Source organism: Podarcis liolepis (assembly GCF_965112155.1).
Source record: "Podarcis liolepis genome assembly, chromosome: 17".
Taxonomy (NCBI): domain Eukaryota; kingdom Metazoa; phylum Chordata; class Lepidosauria; order Squamata; family Lacertidae; genus Podarcis; species Podarcis liolepis.
Window position 1 is genome coordinate 21,112,314 of NC_139571.1, and position 14,651 is coordinate 21,126,964.

Consider the following 14,651-nt stretch of genomic DNA (forward strand, 5'->3'; position numbering starts at 1 on the left):
TGATCCAAAACACCCACCCACCCCACTCACACACGAAAACAAAGAAACAACCACACCCTAGGCCAACCCCAACCTCTCTCACCACCAAAGGAACACAAGTGAACAGCACAAGCAACGCTGACACCAAACCCTACATACATTAAGCATAACAGAAACATCGCCACCCGACCCCACCCCCACCCATCTTCCCTCCCTCCACCCCTTCTTTTTCCCCCCCTCCTCCTAATGTCTCAACAAATGAAACGGATTTGTAAAAATGTTACACGGGAAAAATATGAGAGACATTACACTTACTTCTGTAAAACAAGAAAATCTTTAATAAAAAAAAATTTAAAAAAGAAAAAGAAAAAAGCAGATATCGAAAGCTAAACATCCCCCCCCCCCCGCTTAATCATTAGTCCTTGGCAGGGGACATGCAAGAACTGCAACCTTCACAATGAAGCTCAGAGAAAGGAGAAGGTCCTTTAGCTTCCCGGTCTCTTCTCTGGACCACGACCAGGTCTCTTGACTGTTGTGTTTCTTCTCATGCACCCAAGTTGGCCCCGAATTCCTTGCTTAGGGGAGTTAGATAAATGTCCGCATTAAACTTGAGGGCATGTCGCTTCTCAAGTTGTCCAATGTGTATCTCCAAACCCTCATTTGCTGTGTTGGGCTTGGAACAGGGGGAGGTTTTTTGTATGTGGAAGTTGGCAGTGAGAGGGTACTTAATATTTCCCACGCGAGCCAGTTCTCCCCCCGAAAGTGCTGCATCTGGTTATTTTTGCCCCCTCAGCTGGCTTGAGTTCAGTGCTGGAGACCAGTAAGGAAAAATAAATCCATACAGCCTGGGGTGTATTTGCAGGGGAGAATAATTAGTGTTGGTGGAAATTGGTATCCCCTAATGTGCACTGGTGCTTTCTTTGTCCAAGGAGATTCTTGGAAGACTATGATGGTATCTAAATGTCATAAATAAATTAAATGTTATTGGAGAGACGAGGAAAACACAGTGGTTCATCTCCTTTTGTTGCTGTGTCTGTGGTACCTTGGGAACAAATGAATTTTTGGTTTCGATCAGAGTGAGATTTCATTTGGTTTGCTGCCCAGCCTGTGTCTTTGGCCTCCAACAGATGATGGGCCCAATCCACCGAGCCCTTCTTTTACGAAAGCCTTTCCCTGCCTCCACTTCTTTTAGCAGGAGGCTTCCAGATTGACTGTGTGAACTTCACAAGTTACTAGGCAATAACTTGATCTCCTGTCCTGATTCACTTAAGACTTTGGGGCCCCATCAAAACTTTGCAGTGATGGTTGTTGTTGCCATTTTAATTATTCTTTACTATTTCCCTGAAGCATATGGATGGAGATGCAGAATGCTGTTGGGGTTTTTAGTCAGCCCTGTAATATTTGCCACGGCAAACTTTACAAAGGACAGAGTGCAGAGAATTAAACAAAGGGACTTTAAAGCTTTGTGCTTTAAAGCTTTGTGTCTGAACATTATTATTATTATTATTATTATTATTATTATTTGTCCCAACGTGGCATATTGGTTAGAGCAGGGGTAAAGGTAAAGGGACCCCTGACCATTAGGTCCAGTCATGACCAACTCTGGGGCTGAGGCGCTCATCTCACTTTACTGGCCGAGGGAGCCGGCGTACAGCTTCCAGGTCATGTGGCCAGCATGACTAAGCCGCTTCTGGCGAACCAGAGCAGCACACGGAAACGCCATTTACCTTCCCACTGGAGCGGTGCCTATTTATCTACTTGCACTTTGATGTGCTTTCAAACTGCTAGGTTGGCAGGAGCAGGGACAGAGCAACAGGAGCTCACCCCATTGCGGGGATTCAAACCACCGACCTTCTGATCGGCAAAGCCCTAGGCTCTGTGGTTTAACCCACAGCGCCACCCGCGTCCCATGGTGGTATATAAATGTTCTAAATAAATTAAATGATAATAATAACTTCCCCACGGAAGCCCGCTCTTTAATGCTGAATCAGAGCAAACAGGCAATCCACGAAAACCCGAATTGCTACAGTGTTAAAGAGTGGGTTTTCCTAGGGAAAGGCGCAGGGCAAAACAAACAAGCAAACAAACAACCAACAGCAATGTTCGGACTCAGAGCTTTAAAGTGCAAACCTGTCCCTAGAAACCGCAGGGCCAAAGGGATGAATGGATAAGTCCAGAGTCCTGAGACATCTTTGAAACAATTATTACGGTGTCCTATTTCCTGGACTTGAGTCATCAGATGCTCTCGACAGCTGAGCCAACAGACTTGGCTTACCTTTAACTTTATACATGCGGCTAAAGGCTCCTTTACGTGCACAGAACAAGGTCTGGCATGAAAAGAACTTCCTCCCTCATTTCCTTAGGAAGGTAATTCGAACACATCTTATCCTTCCATGCACTTGCCTTTAGGGATTTGCTGCTGCGAATATAGAAATGAGTCGTTGTATTACATGGGTTTTGTATAGGGACGCCAGACAAACATTCTTCACATTTTGTTTCGGTCTCTGTATTATGGATGTGTCTAAAGAGGTTTCTTCTGATATAATCTACTGGTGGAATACATGCAGTATGATTCCCCACCACCACCGCTGCTAAATGAATCTGCAACCTATTTGATTTACAGGGCCTGGCTTGATTCTGTAAGGCAGGGAAGGGGAATGTCTGTTCCTCCAGATCAGGGCAGTCCAACACACATCCCAAGGGCCACATGTGGCCCTTGGGGCCTTTTCTGGCAGCCCTCTTTGCCTGCTCAAGCAGTAAAAGATGTAAAAAGAATACTAGAATCATAGAATTAGATGACCCCAAGAATCATCGAGTCCAGCCGCTTGCAATGCAGGAATACACAGCTGTCCCATATGGAAATCAAACTTGCAACCTTATCAACACCAGGCTCCCACTGGCTGAGTTATCCAGGCATAATCGGGGATGCAATTTGTATAATTTATTCATGCAACAGAAGCCAGCTTTTTGACACAAACCTTTATTTTAGCATGATAGATAGTTTTGGTATTTCTTTTGTAGGGTATGCATAATTCTGTGTACATAATTCTGTGTACAGGACTGTAGAAAACACACACACAGCGGACCCTCCGGTTACATAACTTTCAGGCTACAAATGCGGCAAACCTGGAAGTGTATTCTTCTGGGTTTCGCCACATGCGCATGCGCAGAAGCACTCTATTGTGCGTGCACAGAAGCAGGCATTTGGTTATGGATTTTTCAGGGTGTGCACAGACCCCCAGAATGAATTATATCCGTAACCAGAGGGTCTACTGTATATGTGCAAAAGTACAACAAACTGGCATCTTGGTAGTGGCGCCCTCCCTGTGTATGAATGCTCTCCTATCAGATGTCAAAGAGATAAGCAACTGTTTAACTTTTAGAAGACATCTGAAGGCAGCCCTGTTTAGGGAAGTTTTTAATGGTTGATGTTGTATTGTGTCTTTATTATTTTGTTGGGAACTGCCCACAGTGGTTGGGGAAACCCAGTCAAATGGGTGGCATATAAAAATTATGATGATGATGATGATGCTTGTTTTTTGCCTTCAGTAATGATTTGGATTTACCTTGGATTAGCTTGACTTTCAGCTGTTTGATGAGCTTTCCGACAGAGAAATCCCCAGAGTTTTGACCAGTGGCTGACCATGAATATTAACCACAACTTTGTCTTCTTCCATATACAGTTTTCGCCCGAATCCTGAAAGCTCCTGAATCCTACAATGTCAGCTTTGGCTCTGTGGTGACGCTGCGATGTGCAGCAACAGGCATTCCAACCCCTACGGTGACATGGCTTGAAAATGGAAAAGCCGTAAGTGTCTTTGCAGTTGCTGGGAACATGTGTGATTCTTCAGCTGAGGTCTGCAGGCCACATGCTGTCAGCTGGACCTTGAGGAGGCCGGGGAGTAAAAAAGGAAACATGCAAGAAAATGCCAAAGGCTTTTGCAAAGTAAATAGCAATGCTGAATGAAAACTCAGCTCTTTCTACCTTCCAACAGAGCTAGACTGAATGATCAGCCCTGTATCAGTTTTGACTGACACGTAACTAGTTGATGTGAAGCATGCACAAACCTGGAATAATAATAATAATACTAATTATTTAAAAATTGTCCAGTAGCACCTTAGAGACCAACTAAGTTTGTTCTGGGTGTAAGCATGCACACAAAAGCTTATACCCAGAACAAACTTAGTTGGTCTCTAAGGTGCTACTGGACAATTTTTTTTATTTATTTCGACTGCGTCAAACCAACACAGCTACCTATGAGAATCTATACTTCTTCTTCTTCTTCTTCTTCTTCTTCTTCTTCTTCTTCTTCTTCTTCTTCTTCTTCTTATTATTATTATTATTATTATTATTATTATTATTATTATGTTTCCCCAGCCACTCTGGGTAGCTTACAGCATATATAAAAACACAGCAAAATATCGAACATTTAAAACAGGGCTGCCTTCAGATGTCTTCTAAAAGTTGTGTAGCTCTTTATCTCCTTGACATTTGAATGTCTCTCACACGTTCATTCATGCTTCTTTTTCATTCATCTTGCTTGTTCAGTGCAGCCGCATACCCTCCAACATTTCTCCAATAAAAACTTGGGATGTCCTATTTCATAATAAGAATAATTTTATTATTTATAACTCGCCCATCTGACTGGGTTTCCCTAGCCACCCTGGGCGGCTTCCAGCATATATAAAAACATTTTTTTTAAATAAAATTTTTAAAAAACTTCACTATACTGGGCTGCCTTCAGATGGCTTCTAAAGGTTGTATAGTTCCGTATCTCCTTGGCTCTGGGGTCGCATAACTCCATGCCCTCCAATGTTTCTCTGATGAAAACAGGGACGTCCTAAGGAAAAGCGGGACATTCTGGGATCAAATCAGAAACTGGGAAACAGCTTCTGTAAATCTGGGACTGACCCTGGAAAATAGGGACACTTGGAGGGTCTGCGAGCCGGATAGTTTTGCAGCAGCTACAATGCAGGAAAATATGTGAAAATATGTGACTCGCCGAAAACAAGAACTAAGAAAACGGTCCTCAAGACATCAGAGGTTATGAATTATTAGGCTAAGACAAAATAAATGGAGGTCTAGAAAGAGTCACTGCAAGGTGAGGTGTGCTCACAGTTTTAACTCAGGGGGTTTCCCAGTTTAGCCAGTAGAACATGAGATCCTTACTCAAGTATGAGGCTTTTCCATTTTCCTTTGACCTTGCAGAGAAAACATTTGGTCGGTTGGGGAATCAAAAATGGTTTCAGGTCGGCCTTCCTGTGCTGATCTATGTACGTGCTTGGTTGGTACGTTTATGGACATTTATTATATATCTAAGACTTTAAAATTCTTATCACAGCACGAACTTAAGCCATACCCACATATAAGCCGCACCTTTAAAATTGAAGTGGGAAAAAGAAAAAAAAAGAAAAAATGACCAAATATAATTATCTGGGCCTGGCTCCCAGGGAGGAGAGTCTGCAACTGGGCATGCAAACATATGCCCTTTGTTAGCGCTGCTCTGGCTCAAGCGCTGATCATTCTGTAGCTGAAACTGCACCACCCACCCACAAGAGTGCAGAAGTACAAACAATCACTGAGGGAGGGGTAAACTAACTGGGAATAAAGAAGCCCCATGAGAATATACTCAGGGGACACAGAATAAAGGTAAAGGTAAAGGGACCCCTGACCATTAGGTCCAGTCATGGCCAACTCTGGGGTTGCAGCGCTCATCTCGCTTTATTGGCCAAGAGAGGCAGCGTACAGCTTCCGAGTCATGTGACCAGCATGACTAAGCCACTTCTGGTGAACCAGAGCAGTGCACGGAAACGCCGTTTACCTTCCCGCCAGAGCGGTACCTATTTATCTACTTGCGCTTTGACGTGCTTTCGAACTGCTAGGTTGGCAGGAGCAGGGACCGAGCAACGGGAGCTCACCCCATCGCGGGGATTTGAACCGCCAACCTTCTGATCGGCAAGTCCTAGGCTCTGTGGTTTAACCCACAGCGCCACCCGCATCCCTAGAATACACACAGAATACCGTGTGTCTATTGGAGGTGGGGAAATAGAAAATGAGATTGATGGGGATTGAATGGAATGAAAGCGAACATGGCTGGCTGGAACTCTGAACAGGAGCACTTTGCCCTGCAATCTTTTGTTGCAGGCCCCACTTGCCCTTCCCTAATTTTGTTGAACTTTGTTATCAGTTACAAGGCATTGCTCTCTCTCTCTTGAAGGAATGCTATGAACTGAGAGCATGGGGACCCGCGATAGGGAAGTATCAGCTTTCCCGCCACAGTACTGCTCTCTGCATTCTTTTTGTCAGTGGAATGGGTGTAAAACTGGATCTGAATTTGTAGCCTAAATATATACTTGATCTTGTCTCAAGTTTAATTCCTAAATTGATTTATTTTTATTTTTTAAAGGATTAAAAAAGGCGATTTCTTGAGAGTGAGTGACAGGATTTTTGTACGAAATAAATTGTCATAATTTACCAGGGTCTCACATTTCAAGTTGAAAAGCTGCCCGGACTTAAAAATGCAGTCCCTTGCAATGTTCACGAGGTTTCCTGCAGCTATTTTCTCCTCGTTTCCACGGTGCAAATGGCAAAGAGTGCAGCGCTTAACTGTCTTTCAAGATGGTCTGAAGTTAGCTGTGCCAAGGCAGTAAGGGATTGTTATTACCTAATGGGAGCTTGGCGACAGAGCTTACCCCTAGAACTGAAGCTCTTTTCAATTCTCCCTGCGTTTATTTCCCTGTCCCTGTGAGTTCTATCAGCGAACGTGGCAAGGAAAGTCTCCTTGGCTGTGTGGTCCAGGCTGAGAGCGAAGCCTTCTGACTCAGCCTTCCGAGTTCTCACATTTCCTTTCCAAAATCTGCAGCCAGGACGGAAAGCCACACACACAAAAATTTCCCTGACTTGACAGGGTCCCTTTAAGACGAAGAGGAACAGAAGGGAAAGGAAGTTTGAGGGGCCATGTTGGCGCTACCAACTGCCCATTCTTAGGTGTTAAAAAAAAGAAGGGCCAAAGCCCAGAAATTATCACACTGCAGAATAGAGGTTTTAAAGGTCAGAAGTAAAATCTCTCACTGCCTCCATCTCTTCCCCTTCTATTTGCCAGGAGGTGATGGGACCAGTGGCCATGATGTTAGTTTTTTTGATGTTGAGCTTCAGACCATATTTTGCGCTCTCCTCTTTCACCCTCATTAAAAGGTTCTTTAATTCCTCCTCACTTTCTGCCATCAACCTGTCTCGCGCTCCTCCCTTTTGCGCGCGCTGCCCCGCCGCTCGGCACCACCACCGCGGAGCCGCCCCCGGCTCGACGCGGATCCTCGCCGCCGCCGCCGCCTCTCACCGCCCGACTCGCCCGCCTTCCTCCCACGGCACACCAGCCGGTGTCTCACGGCACACTAGTGTGCCGCGGAACACCGGTTGGGAAACACTGAGTTAAATAACCAGGGAGACAGTATACAGCCTTGTCGTACTCTTTTCCCAATTTTGAACAAATCAGTTGGCACGACTAAAAGACTAAACAACAACAACAAGGTCAGAAGGCCTATACCTCCATTGCTCCCTCTGATTATTCTATACCCAATTCTCCCTCCCTCCCTCTCTCTCTCTCTCTCTCTCTCTCTGTCATCATTTTTATTTGATTTTACAATGACCACTCCCCACATTAAATGGGGGGCACCCTTTGCTTTTCCGGGTCACCTTCAAAGGTAGCCCCACATAGAGCGCATTGCAGTAGTCCAAGCGGGAGATAACCAGAGCATGCACCACTCTGGCATGAACCCAAAGATATGAGGACCATCTTCAGATATCTTAAGGGCTGTCACATGGAAGATGGAGCAAGCTTGTTTTCTCCTGCTCTGGAGGATAGAACTCGAACCCATGGCTTCAAGTTGCAAGAAAGGAGATTCTGACTAAACATCAGGAAGAACTTTCTGACAGTAAGAGCTGTTTGACAGAGGAACGGTCTCTCTCGAGAGGTGGTGGACTCTCCTTCCTTGGAGGTTTTTAAGTAGCAGTTGGATGGACATCAGTCCTGGATGCTTTATCTGATATTTCTGCATTGCAGGGGGTTGGGCTAGATGATCCTTGGTGTCCCTTGCAACTCTATGATTCTGTAAATCTGGATCTGGTCCACATTGTCATATGTTGTCATAAGTGTGGAGGAAAACCTTAAATGCGTTGCCGAGTTCAGCAGAGTTCCCAAAAATAGACCAGAGGCAATAGCCATAGCTGTCAACGTTTCCCTTTTTTAAAGGGAAATTCCCTTATTCCGAATAGGATTCCTCGCAAGAAAAGGGAAAAGTTTACAGCTATGGCAATAGTACTTCATTCAACAGAGCTTTACTTGTGCTGAAGGCAAATGTAGTGTAATGGTTATCAAAGCCAATACAATGAGGTTTGACTCAGTCCATACAAAATCCAGTTGCAGCATTTATAAACTTAACTCATAATAAGACTAAACCTTAGCACTAAGCATCCTATGTACAGAAACAGAAACACCACACCAGAAAGAAGAGAGAGAGAAGAGAAAAGGTAAAAACCCAGGCTCGTTCTGGCCTATATTTATAGTCACCATGACCTTAATTGGGAGAAAACTAATTCAAAGCAGCTGTACTCAGCTTCTCTGAAGGTATAACCCAAACAATCATTAGCCCTTCTGCCCCTGCTTCTCTCATACAGAGAAACTTATAGTAGCTTCTAGAATTAATCAGAATAGGAAAGCATAGGAAAGAACTTTACACATGAGATCAATACTTTCTGCACTAAGAAATGCAATCTGACACACATGTCTCGCTGAAAGTGCATCATTGACCTCCTCCTTGACTGCAGGGAAATCTGCCTTTATCCTATCGCAAATAAGGAAAAACAGTTTAAACCTGGGACTTTATTAAATCTGCTGCATTTGCCTCTGACACTATAACACCTCAATGAACTCAAGCAGAACTGGGTTCATGCCCTTGAGGAAATTGCTTCTGCACACTAAATCCTGAGAAGTGATTTCTGACTAAAAGAACAACTTGGTTAAATATTTTGATCAACGAAATATTTAGACAGAAACGAGAAACCTGACAACCTGTGGATTAATTGACACCAGCCCTTTTTCACCAGACCAACTTCTGGCTTGTTCTTGTATTTGTACAAGCATGCCTATTAATGTAGGAAATATGTGCTCCTAATGAAAGCGAACAAGTGACTCTAAATGCTGGTGTGAATCAGAGCAGGCTATAAAATATCAGCGTTAAATCCCTGGCTCTTCAACACATTCTCCCTTATTCGTTTCCTAGGCAAGAGAGCCACATTAATGTACTAATATTACAGGTTTAAATCATTGGTCCCAACCTTGCAGTCCATGTCCCCCCTTTGCAAGCAGGTTGGTTATTTATAATTAAAAACAGTCATAATCTACCGTGATATATATGAAGGGACCACGAGAGTAATCTAGTCTGAACCCCAGCAATGCAGGAATCTTTTACCCAACACGGGACTCAAACCCACGACCTTGAGATTAAGAGTCTTGTGCCCTATTGACTGAGCTATCCCTTATTAAGTTGCTTCTTAAATAATAATAATAATTTATTATTTATACCCTGCCCATCTGGCTGGGTTTCCCCAGCCACTCTGGGTGGCTTCCAACAAAATATTAAAAATACAATAAAACATCAAACTTTAAAAGCTTCCCTAAACAGGGCTGCCTTCAGATGTCTTCCAAAAGTCAGATAGTTGTCTATTTCCTTGACATTTGATGGGAGGGCGTTCCACAGGGAGGGCACCACTACCGAGAAGGCCTTCTGCCTGGTTCCCTCAGGCTGAACGGTGGGGGTGGAGACGCTCCTTCAGGTCTACTGGGCTGAGGCTATTTAGGGCTTTAAAGGTCAGCACCAACACTTTGAATTGTGCTCAGAAACGTACTGGGAGCCAATGTAGGTCTTTCAGGACCTCAGAAGATGACTTCAGGGACCGCTTAGGTTCATATGGGAAGAGGCGGTCCTTGAGGTATTGTGGTCCTGAGCCATTTAAGACTTCATAGGTCAAAACCAGCACTTTGAATTGGGCCCGGAAACTAATTGGTAGCCAGTGCAGTCGGACCAGGATCGGTGTAATATGCTGAAACCGTCTTGCTCTGGTGAGCAACCTGGCCGCTGAATTCTGCACCAGCTACACTTGTTTTGCTTCTGTATTCTGATGACCTGTGGTTTTTACGCAATACATCTGAACCGTCGCTCATTTGTCTTAGGTCTCAGCAGGATCCATCGTAGAAACCGTCAAAGACAGAGTGATCGATTCCAGGTTGCAAGTCTACGTCACCCGGCCGGGTTTGTTCACCTGCATAGCTACGAATAAGCACAGCGAGACTTATGGCACAGCAAAAGCCGCAGCCACTATCAACGTATCAGGTATGCTTTTAGAGAAAGAGGCACTTGTGGGGGAATCAAATGTCCTTCAACTTCTGTGTGGAGTTTCGCTCGCACACAGAGAGAGACATCATAGAAAGTTGAAGGGCTTGGCTTCCTTGTAATTTGCAGCAGGATAAATTTGATCTAGGAGTGCACCTCATTCCCGGCTGTTTCTTCCTATATTATTACACTTCAGAGGTTGGCACAGCTATAATTTCCGACATATTTGCTGCCGTCCTGGTTACGGTGTCCCAAGACACTCTGTAAACTCATCCAGGAGAAGGAAGTGAGGAAGCACTATATTAATATCACCTAACAGCCATGTGAAAATAGTTCAGGGAGGCATGACCATCTTGAGTATTACTTACACGAACCGGGGACAGGTTGGTCCCAAAGGAAAGTACAGTGGTACCTCAGGTTAAGTACTTAATTCGTTCCGGAGGTCTGTTCTTAATCTGAAACTGTTCTTAACCTGAAGCACCACTTTAGCTAATGGGGCCTCCTGCTGCTGCCGCGCCACTGGAGCATTATTTCTGTTCTCATCCTGAAGCAAAGTTCTTAACCTGAGGTAATATTTCTGGGTTAGCGGAGGCTGTAACCTGAAGCGTATGTAACCTGAAGCGTATGTAACCTGAGGTACCACTGTATATGGAATATCAAAGTGTTCAGGAAAAATGTTGTGGTTTCTCCCCACCCCCCGCCGTTTCCCATTCTGCTCACAATGTGTACAACACGACAAGGTGCAAAAATCACGCCGAGATTACTTTGATCTTGTGTGTGGTCTTCATTTATTTGTTATTTGTCCTTCGCCAAATGCTCCCAGTAACACACACACACCCCTGTCCCCCCCCCCCCGCAAATGTCACAATTCAAGTTAAGGCCGAATAAAATAATGAAATAAAACCAACATCAGAATGACCAGGCAAAGCTGCAGAGGACAGCAATGCGGGGGCAGAGAGGATATCTGCTTGACCAAAGGCCTGGCTAAAGAGGTGTGTCTTGACCAGTCCCTGAAAAGCATGCAGTGATGGTGCAAGACGCACCTCAGAGGGAAGGGCAGTCTACAACTTGGAGGGGCCACCACAGAGAAGTCTGCGCCTGCTCAAACCCACAGAGCATGGCAGCGTCAATAGCTGGGCCTCCTCTGCTGACCCATGCAGCTCAGTGTAGGAGGGGGCGCCACTTCAGATATTTTTCTGAACAGTGATAAAACACGACGACTTGTATAGCTCCCCTAACTTCCGCCGGGAGCAGTGAGGCAGCAGAGAGCTGGGCAAGGTACAAACGTATCGCCCTGACCTCCCTGCTGGTGAGCAACAGGAAGGTAGCATAGCGCCAGGGCCGTCTTAAGCATATCCAGCGCCGTGGTTCAAAGACCCCTCCCCCCCCGTTTCCCATAGTTGTTGACCTTTTCCTAAGCCTCTGCGGGTATCGCTCTCTTCCCGCAGAGGCCTGGGAGGCAAGCTGCACACTCGCCAGCCATATGGTTGATGGGGCGCAGCTGACGGGCGTGCAGGGAAAGGGGAGGCCGCTGGCAAAGCCACACAGCTTTCCCACTCGCTGGGGCGCCCCTGAGAGGCCAGCGCCCTGGCGCAAGGTGCCTGTAAGCCCAAATAGGAAAGATGGCTCGGCATAGTGCCTTCACTGCCCATGGCAGGCTGCAACCCTAGACACTTTTACTTGGGACACGGGTGGTGCTGTGGGTTAAACCACAGAGCCTAGGACTTTCCGATCAGAAGGTCGGCGGTTCGAATCCCTGTGACGGGGTGAGTGCCTGTTGCTCAGTCCCTGCTCCTGCCAACCTAGCAGTTCGAAAGCACATCAAAGTGCAAGTAGATAAATAGGTACCGCTCCAGCAGGAGGGTAAATGGCATTTCTGTGTGCTGCTCTGGTTAGCCAGAAGTGGCTTAGTCATGCTGGCCACATGACCCGGAAGCTGTACGCCGGCTCTCTCGGCCAGTAAAGCAAGATGAGCACCACAACCCCAGAGTCGGTCACGACAGGACCTAATGGTCAGGGGTCCCTTTACCTTTAGCTTAAATACCATCAAACTTAACGTAGAGTTACTTCTGAGTAGATGTGGAGAGAACCAGGCTGTTTAAAGCCCTGTTGATGTCCAATACCACCCCTTATCTGGTCTGCTTTAAACCAGGCAAGGCTAATAATGTCTGTATTCTTTGCCCCTTTCTCCCAAAACTGATGTGGGAGACGGACAATCGGATCACTTTGTGCATCACACAAACTGTTGTGGAAGTGAACTGAAGGGGGAAATAGGCATACATAAAATGCTTTGGGAGGGTTTTTTGTTTTTGCCCCTATGGGACTCCTCATCCAGCTAGAGATCTGTTTCGGAAGCTTGCTTCTGTGCCTCTATGCCTGTAACCAAATCAGGAGAACAATTTATCCAGAGGGCAGGGGCGAAACTAGGTTCATTTCACCCAAGTGAAGACCCAGTTTGACCCATATACAGTGCCAGATTTATGTATGAGCTAAACAAGCTATAGCTTAGGGCCCCACTCTCTTGAGGAGCCCAAAAATATTTAAAGGGAAAAAAACCGGATGTACATTTCCAAAATATAAGTTAAAAAACAAATAAAATAAAACCTACCTACAGCAACAGTGTTTTGTGTTGTGTAGGCTCCTATGATGTAGGTCAGACATAGGCAAACTCCAGCCCTCCAGATGTTTGGGACTCCAATTCCCATCATCCATGACCACTGGTCCTGTTAGCTAGGGATAATGGGAATTGTAGTCCCAAACATCTGGAGGGCCGGAGTTTGTCTACACCTGATGTAAGTAATGGGCCCCACCTGCTAGCCTGCTCCCTATAATATCACTGGTTTGCTCATTTCTATATATAGGATGCCTACATTCTGCATGGACTGGTTGCACGGCAACATGTGCAAATGGCTTGAGATAACTATTAGGTCCATAAATTACCATATAGCATATATTCAACACAAAAAACACCGACAATTTGTTGTTGACAAAGGACAGCTGGACATATAAAGGGCCCCATTACCTTCAGTAGCTTTGGGCCTCATCAAACCGAAATCCGGCCCTGCTCACATACACTGCACATTTGCGTACACAGGCAGGAGCCTCAATGGTGCCCCTCTGAAGTCTTCACCCAGGGCATAAAAACCTGGCTAGCCCCCCTGCCCTCCCCCTCCCCAGCTACGGCACTACCAGAAGTTATTTTTATTCTCTTCTCTCTCCCTAAGAACTTAAAAGAAAACGCTACAGAGCTCTTCTAAGCTTTATTTGTGTAAAGATGCAAATCTATTTTGAGTACAGCACAAACAGCCCTTGCCATTTCATCTCTCTTTTTCTCTCTTTCCTCCTCTCGCTCCCTCCAACGCAACTGTCTTCTTTGGATGGACCTCATGCTTGCGCTATTAGAATGGAGGTAAGGGTCACCTGGGGATGGATTTTGTGTGACAAAAGATTGTGTGACACGAACAGGGCAGATGGAACCACCTGCTCAGCAGGTCACAGACCTTTTCCTGCTGGGGTAGAAATGAAGGATATCGGAACAGAGGAAGCTGCCTTACACAGAGTCAGAACTTTGGTTCCTCTAGCACATGGGTAGGCAAACTAAGGCCTGGGGGCCAGATCCGGCCCAATCGCCTTCTAAATCACCTTCTAAATCCGGCCTGCAGACGGTCTGGGAATCAGCGTGTTTTTACATGAGTAGAATGTGTGTTTTTATTTAAAATGCATCTCTGGGTTATTTGTGGGGCATAGGAATTCATTCATTCCCCCCCCCCAAATATAGTCTGGCCCCCAGCAAGGTCTGAGGGACAGTGGACCGGCCCCCTGCTGAAAAAGTTTGCTGACCCCTGCCACATCATTGGCTCCATTGACAGGCTCACCATGATTTCAGACAGGTTCCCCTCCTTGGATGATGCTAGGAGTGCTCTACCCATTAGATGTTTCTGGAAAATGTGCGGCTGCTCTTAAAAGCAACAGCCACAATCTCCTTCTCGTCTCCCGTCTGAAATGCCTGATGTGAAACCATCCCATGGTGAGTTACCCCACTCAGGGGCGTAGCAAGGGGGATGCAGTAGGTGCGGCCAGCCCATAGCTGCCAACTTTTCCCTTTACTTGAGAGGAATCCTATTTGGAATAAGGGAATTTCCCCTAAAAAAAAAGTGATACGTTGACAGCTATGGGCCAGCCCCAGGTGTCCCCACTGAGAGGGGTGACAAAATGGCGGGCGGCACAAACCACTGGGCCTGTGCAGCGCACCCGAGCCAAGGGTCTTGGGCACCCGCAGGCTC

At 45.8% G+C, this 14,651-nt stretch overlaps 1 protein-coding gene across 1 annotated transcript in view; it reads left to right on the top strand.

Moving 5' to 3' along the window:
• The window catches only part of MUSK (muscle associated receptor tyrosine kinase), a 64,584-nt gene that overhangs the window by 23,977 nt on the left and 25,956 nt on the right, over nt 1-14,651 (top strand). Inside the window, exons 7-8 of the mRNA XM_083483476.1 lie at nt 3,663-3,787; nt 10,209-10,368. Of these exons, the coding sequence (XP_083339602.1) occupies nt 3,663-3,787; nt 10,209-10,368 (285 nt within the window). The remainder of the gene's footprint in view (nt 1-3,662; nt 3,788-10,208; nt 10,369-14,651) is intronic.